The sequence below is a fragment of the Myotis brandtii genome, unplaced genomic scaffold, assembly GCF_000412655.1.
Source record: "Myotis brandtii unplaced genomic scaffold, ASM41265v1 scaffold76, whole genome shotgun sequence".
Taxonomy (NCBI): Eukaryota; Metazoa; Chordata; class Mammalia; order Chiroptera; family Vespertilionidae; genus Myotis; species Myotis brandtii.
Genome location: NW_005371037.1, coordinates 32,409 through 46,016, shown reverse-complemented (window position 1 = coordinate 46,016; position 13,608 = coordinate 32,409). Strand labels below are relative to the sequence as shown.

At 42.2% G+C, this 13,608-nt stretch overlaps 1 protein-coding gene across 1 annotated transcript in view; it reads left to right on the top strand.

The window, feature by feature from the left end:
• Positions 1 to 11,335, top strand: part of KDM4D (lysine (K)-specific demethylase 4D) — a 37,277-nt gene extending 25,942 nt beyond the window's left edge. The window contains exon 3 of the mRNA XM_005883073.2: positions 9,582 to 11,335. Within this exon, the coding sequence (XP_005883135.1) occupies positions 9,881 to 11,335 (1,455 nt within the window). The 5' untranslated portion in view covers positions 9,582 to 9,880. The remainder of the gene's footprint in view (positions 1 to 9,581) is intronic.
• Positions 11,336 to 13,608: the final 2,273 nt, after the last annotated feature.

Below are 13,608 nucleotides of genomic sequence, written 5' to 3'. Positions count from 1 at the left end.
CAGCGGTTCTCAACCTGTGGGTCGCGACCCCTTTGGGGGTCGAACGACCCTTTCACAGGGGTTGCCTAAGACCATCGGAAAACACATATATAATTACATATTGTTTTTGTGATTAATCACTATGCTTTAATTATGTTCAATTTGTAACCATGAAAACACATCCTGCATATCAGATATTTACATTACGATTCATAACAGTAGCAAAATTACAGTTATGAAGTAGCAACGAAAATAATTCTATGGTTGGGGGTCACCGCAACATGAGGAACTGTATTAAAGGGTCACGGCATTGGGAAGGTTGAGAACCACTGGGATAGAAGGACAAAGATTACATGGGGAAGTAGGCAAAAGGAATAAGAATAGGTATGTAAAGAGAATAAAAATGGGTATTACAGGCATGGGGAAGTAGGCAAAGGGGAAAAAAATGGATAAAATAGTTACGGATTACAGGTAATCGGATTGAGGGGTTGCAAAGGGCCGTGCTATTGTTTTGGCAACAAGATTGTTAGTCTTTGCATGATAATAGGCAGTTCTGGGATGAGGAGAATGGACCACATTTGCAGGTTAACTCCCAGGTCCCAGGCTTACCACTCCCACCAAGATCAAAATATGCTTTCTTTAATCAGAACAAAACAATCACGGTTTGCAGAGCATGATTAATATTTCTTATAACTATAGCTAGTCTCCACTATTCTATTTCTCCCTCCCACCCCTAACAAAAGAAGCAGAAAGGCAGTCTCACAGTAAAAGCAACCATTTGAGACCAAGTCTCTCAGAGAAGTGACTGATTTGTGGGAAGCACTGAAGGGCATTGTCATTGTGCCTGGCCAGTTCCGAGCATAGAATCACACAAAATCAGAATATTTCCTTTGAGGCCCAATATCTGAAGAATTATGTATATGCTTCATTCTTTCTAGAATCCTTAGAAATGTAGAAAGGAAATAATTTAGTTTATAAAAAAAAACACCACAAACTCAAAGCTTATTTTAATTGTATATTAATAATTCAGTAAGAAATGAGGGCTTGTGTGATATTCATAGCATGTTGTTCTTTTTTAAAAAAAATATATTTTTATTGATTTCAGAGAGGAAGGGAGAAGGAGAGAGAAATAGAAACATCAATGATGAGAATCATTGATTGGCTGCCTTCTGCATCTCCCACATTGGAGATCGAGCCCACAACCTGGGCATGTGTCCTTACTGGGGATCGAACCGTGACCTCCTGGTTCATAGGTTGATGCTCAACCACTGAGCCATGCTGGCTGAGCAGCATGTTATTATTTCTTAGGGGAAAGACCCTTACATGATTTGTAAGTTTCTCATATCTAGCTCCTCTAAACTTTCACTTTTTTTTTCATTTCTTCAGATCAAGTTTTCAGATAGAAAGAATGAAATATTTGATTATGTATTCCAGAAAAACACATAAAGAATTTATAGTAAAATCATTGTAGAATTTTTTATATGTCCCAGGCATAAAACAGCTCTGGCCACCGACATAGGCATCAAGCTAGGACAGGGGTGGGCAAACTTTTTGACCCGAGGGCCACAATGGGTTCTTAAACTGGACCGGAGGGCCGGAACAAAAGCATGGATGGAGTGTTTGTGTGAACTAATATAAATTCAAAGTAAACATCATTACATAAAAGGGTACGGTCTTTTTTTTTTTTAGTTTTATTCATTTCAAACGGGCCGGATCCGGCCCTCGGGCCGTAGTTTGCCCACGGCTGAGCTAGGATGAACTGAGGATTTGTACCTCTGCTTTGCCCCGACTGATGTAAGAGCAACCCCACCAATCAGATGTCTCCTTGACATTGCCAGGGGGTTGTAGAATATCTGAGATTTAAAAAAATCAGCATGAGATGGGAGACTATCATGTGACACTGGTAATCTTGTCATTTGTAGAACTTAAAGGTCTCGTTTGGGTGATGACAGCTGTAGAGTAGGAGAGGAAGGCAAGCTGGATCGGTGGACTCCTCTGTAAGGAAGGTAAGGAGAGCACAGGCTGCCTCCCGGGGTGTAGAGATGAGGAGATGGGTTTGTGAATGTAAACTGTTGTCATTTATGTTTCGACATGTTTGGTATTGAAAGGGAGGTGAGAGAAGACAGTAGCTTAAATGTTTGGGAGGTGAGAGAAGACAGTAGCTTAAATCAGCAAAGAGACTGAAGACTGATGATTTAAGAGAGACAAAGAGGATAGTGATTATTTAATTGACTACAATCCTTGAACAGTAAGGCAGCGGTTCTCAACCTGTGGGTCACAGGGGTCACCTAAGACCATTGGAAAACACATATATAATTACATATTGTTTTTGTGATTAATCACTGTGCTTTAATTATGTTCAATTTGTAACCATGAAAATACATCCTGCATATCAGATATTTACATTACGATTCATAACAGTAGCAAAATTACAGTTATGAAGTAGCAACGAAAATAATTCTATGGTTGGGGGTCACCACAACATGAGGAACTGTATTAAAGGATCACGGCATCAGGAAGGTTAAGAACCACTGGTATAAGGTATTGATTTAATGAGTTTAACTGGAGACCTTAACCCTGGAGAGGAGGAGTAACTCTTCTCTTGAGATAGGAGAGCAGGACGAAAGATGGAATGTAACCATAGGAGGAGAGACTGCAGTTTGTGACAAATTGTCCCTTCCTCCCTCCCTCCCTCCCTCCCCCCCTCCCTCCCTTCCTTCCTTTCTTTCCTTCCTTCCTTCCTTCCTTCCTTCCCTCCTTCCTTCCTTCCTTCCTTCCTTCCTTCCTCTCTTTCTCTCTCTTTTATTGTTGAGAGTACTGTAGATGTCCCCTCTTTTTTCCTCCATTGCACCTCTCCACCAGGTTCTTGCCCGCCCCAGGCCTCCAGCCCTGTTGTCTATGTCCACAGGCAATGCATATAAATTCTTTGGTTAATCTCTTCCCACACCTCCTCCTCCTTTCCCTCTGAGATTCCTTGCCTCTGGTTATTTTTTATTTATCCATTTATTTTGTTCATTAGATTCCACACATATTAGTGAGATAATGTGATACTTGTCTTTCTCTGACAGCCTTATTTCACGTAACATAATAATCTCCAGGTCCCTCCATACTGTCTCAAAAAGTAAGAGATCCTTTTTTTTATATACACTCATCTACTGATGGGGACTTGGGCTGTTTCCAGATCTTAGCTATTGTAAATAATGCTGCTATGAACATAGGGGTGCATATATTCTTCCTGATTGGTGTTTTGGTATTCTTAGGATATATCCTAGAAGTGAGATCACTGGGTCAAATGGCAGTTCCATTTGTAATTTTTTGAGGGAAGTCCACATAGTTTTCTGCTGTCGCTGCACCAGTCTACATTCCTACGAGCAGTGCACTAAGGTTTCCTTTTCTCCACATAACAATTTTTGGAGTGCATACTCTATAAAGTACAAAGATTCCTCAGAAAATACAATGATGAACAGGACATAGACCATGCCCTCAAAATACTTTTTTTGAAAAATTGATTTCAGAGGAAAGGAGAGGGAGACAGATATAGAAACATCAGTGATGAGAGAGAATCACAGATCAGTTGCCTCCTGCACACCCCTCACTGGGGATCAAGCCCACAACCTGAGCATTTGCTCTGACCAGGAATCGAACTGTGACCTCCTGGTTCATAGGTCAGCCTTCAACCATTGAGCCACACCAGCTGGGCTCAAAATACTTTTATATGGAAGATGAGACAAGTACAGAGATAACTCTAGGAAATTGCGAACACAAATTATTGAGTTTAATACACATTTTTCTACACCTCACTTTCTTCCTCCATGAAGGTGATAATGATAGTATGAACTTCATTGACTAGTTATAAAGTTTGAATGAGATACTGTATAGAAGTGTTTATTAAAGGGCCTGGCAAAGATTAAGTGCTAAATAAAGGTGATTCTAGCTGTTCACATTATATAAGGTAAAAATGGTAAGTGCTAAGAGAGAACTAGAGGAGATTAGGAAGAGATGGTATTTTGTTGAGGCAATAAAAGAAGATAAGGGATCAAATCAAGTTCATTTAAGAAGGGGTAGAATTTAAGGACTAAAAAGGAAGAGAAATTTGGAAAGGAGAATGTGAGAAGAGGAAAACAGTTGTCTGGGAGAGCCAGAGCCCTGTACTTTAGGAGACAGCTGGGGACCTTGGGTCATTTTGGGTGATCTAGTCCTCCTGCAATGGGAAGGAAGCCATTATTCCTGTGGGAAGCTGAGCATGAGCACTTCCCATCCAACTTGTCAGGGCTCTGGGCTAGCCCATTGTTCAGACATTCCAGGGTGGACACCTAGGGTTATTTTTGGGCAATGCTGCTCCTTCATCATAATCTATCCCTGAGTGCTCATCAGGTGTATCTGGAATAGGGAGAGAGTGATGTTATTTCCACCCAATTTTTAGAATCTAAATTAATTGAATTTGTCATGCTTCTGCAAGCATGAACCAGATTGTCATCCACTTCCCCTCCACCAGCCCCATTTATTAGCAATAAGTTCTATAGCAGTGGTTCTCAACCTTCCTAATGCCGCGACCCCTTAATACAGTTCCTCATGTTGTGGTGACCCCCAATTTCATTGTTACAAATTGAACATAATTAAAGTATAGTGATTAATCACAAAAACAATATGTAATTATATATGTGTTTTCTGATGGTCTTAGGCGACCCCTGTGAAAGGGTCGTTCGACCCCCAAAGGGGTCGCGACCCACAGGTTGAGAAACACTGTTCTTTAGAGACCTAGAGATTGTTTCACCAGTTGTAACCCTCCATTCATCCTATACATTAAACTTGGAAAATGGGAGGAGTGTAGTGGTCCTCCTTGTCTCACCCTCTGCAGATTCACTGGTGCAGGAAGGTCCAAGTGGGGCAGAGGTGCCAAGAGCCACTGCTCTCAAAGGCCCCTGCCATTAGCATTCAGGTCAGCCGCAAACATCAGATTGGAACACTCTTAGAAGCCACAAGCAGGTGGTTACAGAGAGCAAGCCTTTCCTTGGCTATTTCTGCCCGCTGACCCCAGGCCCAAAGGAAAAAGGATTTATGTTTGGTCAAAGAAGCCAAATTGTAAAGGCCTCCCTAGGTACGGGGGTAGAGGAGGATTGGGACTTAGCCCCAGAATTCTCTTGTCTGAATGGATCTCCGGTGCCAAGATTCTAGGGGACTATGGAGATGGGGGCGTTTTCTATTATTTTGAGCAATGGCAGGCAGGCAAGCTGATATTTGTAGTCTTGATGGGGAGACTGCAGGGTGAGAAAGATGAAATGCCTTGATTTCTAAAGGGAAGGGGGTTTCCCGCCTCTGGGAGCTTCTCACCTTGGTCCTCAGCAGCCCTGAATGCTAATAGCGTTTTGTGTCCTGGAAATTGTGCTAGCGGCACCTCACAACCTTTCCTCCATTCTGGCAGCTTTACCAGAGAAATCTTTGTGTTCCTAAGTGGGCCCTGAAATGTGTAGACCCCCAAAACTTGGATTTGTTCATGGTTTCTGGCAAACTTTGGGGAATTTATTCAGAGCCAGTAACTCAGACATTTCCAATAAGTTTATAGGGCGAATTCAAGTGGATTCAGAATATCTAGAAAGTCTCCTCTGATATCAGGCACCAACTGAAGATAGGAGTATGTCTGAGCCTCCTGACTGGTGAGGCTAAGTGATTTTTAAAAAAAATATATTTTATTGATTTTTTACAGAGAGGAAGGGAGAGAGATAGAGAGTTAGAAACATCAATGAGAGAGAAACATCCATCAGCTGCCTCCTGCACATATCCTACTGGGGATGTGCCCCACAACCAAGGTACATGCCCTTGACCGGAATCGAACCTGGGACCTTTCAGTCCGCAGGCCAACACTCTATCCACTGAGCCAAACCGGTTTCGGCAAGGCTAAGTGATTTTACTTGTACTAGGGAGCTGGGCATTAACCCCTCCAAGTTCTTAGCGACTCCCCCAGGCACTGTAGCTCTGACTGTGGAGGAAGCTGTTTGTTTACGCTTATAAATTGTTTTTATTATTATTTTATTTAAAAAAATATGATTTCAAAAAAAATAAAAAGAGTAAAAAATATTTCAGACTTGTTGAGGGATGGCAGTCCTTTCTCTCCTATATTTTCTTGTAAGAAATCTCAAAGAAAAAAAAATTAAGTAAAATACCCATGTTTTGTGATAAGATTGAAAATAAGTTTACTAGAACAAAGGGAGGGTGGTTCAGTTGGAAGAGAAGCTTATATAGTTGATTGGATTCCATTGTAAGTGGACTAGGGATAATATAATTAGGGTGGGGCGGATCTGACTAGAATTTCAAGAGACACTCATGGGCTCTGATCGTCAATACATGTTTTATTTGGAGATGTTTTCTTGAGAGAAAACAAGGCCATCAGAGGAGATCTTTCCGAGAAGGTGATACTTGAGCTGAGGCTAAGAAGGTAAGAGAGTTGCCTGTGTGCAAAGACCATCAGGCAGAATACCGGGCTTATTTGAGAAACAGGAAGATGGTTGGAACTGAGAGGCAAGGGGTGGAGCAGGAAGAGGTAAAGTCACAAGGTAATGGTGGACCAGATCATGTAGAGACTTCAAGGACATTTGAAGGATTCTAACTAGATGGAGGAGGTGTTCTGGAAGTTTTAGAGGGGAAGGTGAAATAGAATATTTGGAGAATGGAAAACCTTAGAAATTAGGAGATTGTAAGAGGATTAGCAAACGGGTATTAAGGGACCACTTGAGATTGCGTTAATGAAATAGTTTGCTGATGTATCTTTTTAACTTCGGTGAGAATATTTCTTTTGTTTTACTATTATGTATGATACTTGCCCCCTGGCCAGTTGCTCAGTGATTAGAGCATGCCCCCTTGCCCCCACTCCTCCACTCCCCCCACTCCAAAGGGTGGTGGTTCAATTCCAGGTCAAGAGCATGTACCTTGGTTGCGGTTGCAGGCTTGATTCCCCGCCAGTAGGGGCGCATTCGGGAGGCAACCAATTGATGTGTCTATCTCTCCTCTCACTCCCTCCACCTCCCTTCCACTCTATCTAAAAGCAATGGAAAAATATCGTTCGGTGAGGATTAAAATAAAGAATGTTACATGCTATTTATTTTTTCTTAAATATGTTTTTGTGATTTTTAGATAGAGAGGAGAGGACGAGAGAGAGAGAAACATTGATTGGCTGCCTCATGCATGCCCACCACTGGGGATCCTGTGCCCTGACAGGGAATCAAATAAGTGATCCCTTCGTGCATGGGACGGCGCTCAATCCACTGAGCCACAGGGGCCAATGCTATGTATGTATGTATTTTTAAATCCTCACCTGAGGATATTTTTCCATTGATTTTTAGAGAGAGTGGAAGAGAAAAGGAAAGAAAAATATAGATGTGAGAGAAGCACATTGATTGGTTGTCTCCTGCATGAGCCCCAACCAGGGCCCCGGCCGGGGAGGAGCCTGCAACTGAGGTATGTGCCCTTGACCGGAATTGAACCCGGGATCCTTCGGTCCGCAGGCTCTATTCACTGAACCAAACCGGCTAGGGCCCGCTATTTATTTTTTACATGAAACCCTGTACCTTATAGAAGTCTTTTTTTTCCTTTTTAATTAAATTTATTGGTGACATCAATTAATAAAGTTATATAGGTTTCAAGTGTACAGTTCTATGATACCTCATCCGTAAATTGCATTGTGTGGTTTTTCTTAATGTTTTATAACTAGAGAATTTTAAACTCATGAATGGATGTTGAGTTTCAAGTACTTTTTGGTACCTACAAGATGAAAATGTTCACTTCCTTCATTAACACTCTGAATTAGATCATTTGATTTTCTGATGTTGAATTCATCCTTGCATTCCTGGGATATATCCTATTAGGTTATGATGTAGTATTCTTTTAATATATTGGTGTATTTGATTGGATAGTATTCTATTTAGCATGCTTTCGTTTACACTTATCAAAATGGCCTGTAGCGTTTTTTTCTGTTGTCCTTTTCTGATTTTGCTATCAGAGATAATAACCTCCTCTGAGTAGCTCTCCCAACTTTCTGTACCCTGAAAGAACTTCCATAATAAGACTTAACTGTTTCTTTAAAATTTGTTAGACTCACCTATAAAATGATGTGAAAAATGAGTTTTTAGGGGTCATATTTTAAATCAGATTTTTATACTGGTGTATTCAAGGTTTATGTTTTTTCTTGGGTTCATTTTGGATATATTTCCTCTCTAGAAAATTGTTCTGTTCTCTTTTCAAAATTTTGATGCAAATTGCAAACATTGACATTTGAGATGTTTGTATATATGTATGTATATATTTTTATATTTAATATATTTTAATATATTCCTTATTATATTACTAGCTTAGTGTACTATTCAATTCCTAATATTGTTTATTTTTACCTTCTATCCTTTCTCTTGATCAGTTTTGCTCAGATTTGTTGCTTTTATTAGTCTCTTCAAAGAACATTTTGGTCATCATCTCTGTTTTGCATGTATTATCTTTCATTAATAACATCTTTATTTTTGTTATTTCTATACTCTTCTTCCCTTCAATTGAATGTTCAGTTCATTTATTTTCAATCATGCATCCTTTTACTTTTAATATAATGAAATATGTCTTTTACTGTTCTTGAATGCTTTTCACCCTAAACTCTATTTTAAAAAAAATATATTTTTATTGATTTCAGAGAGGAAGGGAGAGGGAGGGAGAGAAACATCAGTGATGAGAGAGAATCATTGATCAGCTGCCTCCTTCACTCCCCCTACTGGGGATAAAGTCCGAAATCCAGGCATGTGCCCTGACCCGAATTGAACCTTGACCCTAAGTCAACGTTCAACCACTGAGCAACACCAGCCAGGCCTAAACTCTATTTTTAAATAAACATATGTCAATTTATGAAAGTCATAATAGCTCGATGAATTATCACATTAGCTATTTTGATGGCTGTGTAACTAGCACTTAGGTTCAGAACAGAATATTAACATCACTCCAGAGACCCCTTTTAACCCCCAAAGGTAAGGGGGTCTCACAACCTCTTTCTTTCCCAAAGGTAATCACTCTGACTTCTAACATAGATTACCTTATTTTAAGTATGCATAATTTTGCTCATTGTTATGCTTATTAAATTATTCCTTTATTTAAATGTAGTTTTTGTTTATCTTAATTGATACACTGTATTCCATTGTATGACTACACCACAATATATTTACCCATTCTGCTGTGATGGACATTTGAGTTGTTCCTAGTATTTGGCTACTAGAAATAGTGTAGTTATGAACATTCTTGAATGTGACTTTCAGTGAACAGCTGGACACATTTCCTTGCATGTGATAACAGTTGGATCATAGCACTTGTATATGTTCTCTTTTACACAATGCATATGCTCAATTTTAATAGATACTGTCCAAATCATTTTCCAAAGTGAATGTAATAATTTCCATTCTCTCTGCTGAGGTATAAAAATTCCAATTGTTCCACATCCACACCATCTCTCTTATTGTAAAGTTATAAAATGGTAGCCTTTCTTGGAATTTTCAATAATATCCCATGGTGGTATTTTATTTGTAGTTCTCCAATAACTTTTTCTAAATATTTTAACCTTTTTGTATTTTTTCTTACAGATTTTGCTTTAAAGACTGATCAGAAGACACTACACTTGGTATACCACAGCCAGGACTTCATAATTCAGTAGCACTCCAGAGGAGAGCCAACTGAGGAATATCACAGGAGTGGAGTCGCCTGGTGAATCAGCAGGCCTAATAAACATTACCATCTAGTTTGCATAAAAGTCATAATAGCTTGATGACTTATCACATAAGCTCCTCCTACCTCATAGATATTCAAATCCATTTTTGAAAAAGCGTTTTTCCAGCGTCCTCAACTATCTAACATACTTAAAATCTTTGGAGTTTGCTTATTGATGGAAGCTATAAAGTCTAAGGCTAATTGTGCCCAGAATCCAAATTGTAACATAATGATATTTTATCCAACCAAAGAAGAGTTTAATGATTTCGATAAATATATTGCTTCCATAGAATCCCAAGGTGCTCACCGAGCTGGCCTGGCTAAGATCATTCCACCAAAGGAATGGAAAGCCAGACAGACCTACGATGATGTCAATGACATGGTGATAGCCAATCCCCTCCAGCAGGTGGCGTCTGGGCGAGCAGGTGTGTTCATTCAATACCACAAAAAGAAGAGGGCCATGACAGTGGGCGAGTATCGCCTGTTGGCAAATAGTGGGCAGTATCAGACTCCACCACACTTGGACTTTGAGGATCTGGAGCGGAAATACTGGAAAACGCGCCTGTACGACTCGCCCATATATGGCGCTGACATCAGTGGCTCCTTATTTGATGCCAACACTAAACAATGGAACCTTGGCCACCTGGGAACCATCCAGGACCTGCTGGAGCAGGAGTGTGGGGTTGTCATCGAAGGCGTCAACACCCCCTACCTGTACTTTGGCATGTGGAAGACCACCTTCGCTTGGCACACGGAGGACATGGACCTTTACAGCATCAACTACCTGCACTTCGGGGAGCCCAAAACGTGGTACGCGGTGCCCCCAGAGCACGGCCAGCGCCTGGAGCGCCTGGCCAGGGACCTTTTCCCGGGCAGCTCTCGGGGCTGCCAGGCCTTCCTGCGGCACAAGGTGGCCCTCATCTCGCCCACTGTCCTCAAGGAGAACGGGGTCCCGTTCAGTCGCATCACTCAGGAGGCTGGAGAGTTCATGGTGACCTTTCCCTATGGCTACCACGCTGGCTTCAACCATGGCTTCAACTGTGCGGAGGCCATCAACTTTGCCACCCCGCGATGGGTCGACTATGGCAAAGTGGCCTCTCAGTGCAGCTGCGGGGAGGCCCGGGTGAGCTTCTCCATGGACGTGTTCGTGCGCCTCCTGCAGCCCGAGCGCTATGAGCTGTGGAAACGCGGGCAGGACCGGACTGTTGTGGACCACGTGGAGCCCACGGCGCCGGGCAGCCAGGAGCTGAGTGTCTGGAGGGAGGGCAGGGCGGCCTGGAGATCTGCGGCCCTTGTGCGCAAGCCATGCCTGCGCCCCTCGCTAGGCCATGGTTCTGCCTCTGCTGCACAGCCCGCGGCTGCCGCGGCCCTCTGCTCCTCAAAGCCCAACCCATCCTCACAGCCACCCTCGGGCCCATCTGCCCAGGGTCTCCAGCCAACTGGCACACGTGATGGTGCAAGTGGTCGTCGTCCTCGGGAACAGGGGACTCAAGAGTCCATTGTTCAGGTCCCGGCTAAGAGGCGCCGCCTAGTGGGCGCAGTGCTCACAGCTCCGGATCCCAAAACCCAGCCTGTGCCTGAGGACAAACCCTCCATGGACAGCCCAGCACTGCTGGTCCCAGCATCCTAAGGTGGCTTCTGGGTGCTGCTGTGCTCCCGTCCCCTAAACCCAGGGGACACCTACGTTTGTTCTACATGTTCTTTTGTGTGGAGATTCATTGAGCCTGGCCACATTTACATCTCAAAGCTGTGAGCAAGTTTGTAAGTCACTGGTCTTGCATGAGAGTTCCCCTGTTGTTGCCTCTGGACAGGCTGAGTTCCTGGTATTTAACAAGTTCGCCATAGTTTATTCTTTCTCCCCGACCCTGGAATGTCCTTGGACACTGCTAACTCCTGTGTGGCCAACTGAGCTTTCACCCACTGGACACCCCGTGTCCATGTGCACCCTGAAGGTTCTGCTGAGTTTGCCAAAGCCGGATATATCCCAGACTCCCATCCTCTGGAACAGCTGTGGAGGTTGCCCATCTTCAGAAGAATCCTGGGCTTTGGTTCCCCTCCAGTCTCCCTCCCTTTTCTTCTCTTTCTACTCTTCCCCCACCCAACACCCTCTCCTGCTAAACCAGGCCCCTTTGACCAATTAGGTCAGCAGATACTCAAAAAACAGTTATGATCTTTCTGAGTCATTGATATGTTTAAAATGCTATCACCAGTATTTGTTCACAAATATACTAAAGGTAACCGATATCTGACTTTTTTTCTAATATTGTTCATTCAACCAATTGAGGGTTTGAGGTTATTGATTTCTGCACTTGTCTTAGTAATTATATCAAAACATTTTAAGCAAAACATATTTTTATGGCCTAGTAAAATTGTGTGGAGTTGGTGAATGAAGTTGGGGATGGTTGTGGGGTTCTGCTTGACTGCCTGGCTGGGGAATTGGATGTACAGACATTATCTTCAGGATGACTGTGTGGAAATCATTTGGCACTGGGCTAAGCAGTGGTACCTGACTTGCTGGGGGACATGAGCAAGCAGAGGACAAAAGTACCATCATCCAAATTTTTTCTCTTCAAGTCTTCTTGCTGTTTCAAAGCTATATGTATGTATATATTTTTATATTTTTATATATTTTATTGATTTCAGAGAGGAAAGGAGAGGGAGAGAGAGATAGAAACATCAATGATGAGAGAGAATCATTGATCAGCCGTCTCCTGCACACTCCCAACAGGGGATCGAGCCCAAAACCCAGGCATATGCCCTGACCGGGAATCAAACCGTGACCTCCTGGTTCATAGGTAGATGCTCAACCACAGAGCCATTCCAGTCGGGCTATATGTATATTTTATGTGGTTAATTCCCTGATTCATTTCAATAAACAAATCCATTAAATACATTAAGAAGATTATTCCAATTGGTAATATGTGGGGATGGGTCAGTAGGGCAGAATTGGCAGGGGCTGGCGTGGGTTCTGGTGATCAGGGAAAGCTCAGAGCAGGAGACCTTTCTGAGACCCAATTGACAAAAGGAGTTGGTTTCCACTTAGAGAAAACAGCAAATGTTATAGCTCTACTGTGGAATAGAAAGGAAGCTTGTTTGTATGAGTCATAGAATAGAAGAAGAACCATAGAACCTTGTGACTCATATTAGGTATTTGAATATTTTTCTTTTTTTTTAATCACTAATTTATTAAGTGTTTTTATTGATTTCAGAGAAGGGGGAGGGAGAGAGAGATAGAAACATCAATGATAATACAGAATCATTGATCGGCTGCCTCCTGCATGCCCCCTACTGGGGATTGAGCCCACAACCCAAGTATGTACCCTTGACCAGAATCGAACCCAGGACACTTTGGTCCGCAGGCCGATTCTCTGTCCACTGAGCAAAACCAGCTAGGGCTGTATTTGAATATTTTTCAACTTGAAATAAGGCATTGGCAATTTAAAACAGCACTTGAGATGATGTGACATCCATATTCAATCAGCATAGCTCTTTGAACAAGGAGGGAGAAGCACTTAGAATATCTAAGTGATACAGGGAGAGTTGATGGTTATTTTGACGTAGTCTTTACTATTGAAGATGCACAGAGTGGACAAACTCAGAATAAATTTTGGAAATTAAAAATGATAGTTTGGATACAGAAGGAAACATTTCAAAGAAGCTAACCACCTTTCCCCTGGCCCCAGCCCTCCCTTACAGAATTTCAGTAACCCTCAGGCATATGAAGCACCGAATAAAAAAGTGAAGAGCAGTGAGTACCCTCCTGTGAAGCTAGTGAGTGTGTAATTGGTGAAAACTGTTGAGAAACAGTAGCAAGGTAAAATTTGAATTCACATGATCTATGACCAAGAGCTTAATTTGTAGGTACTGGTGCGGGGTACTCCAATAGATGTGTGGGAGGATGTT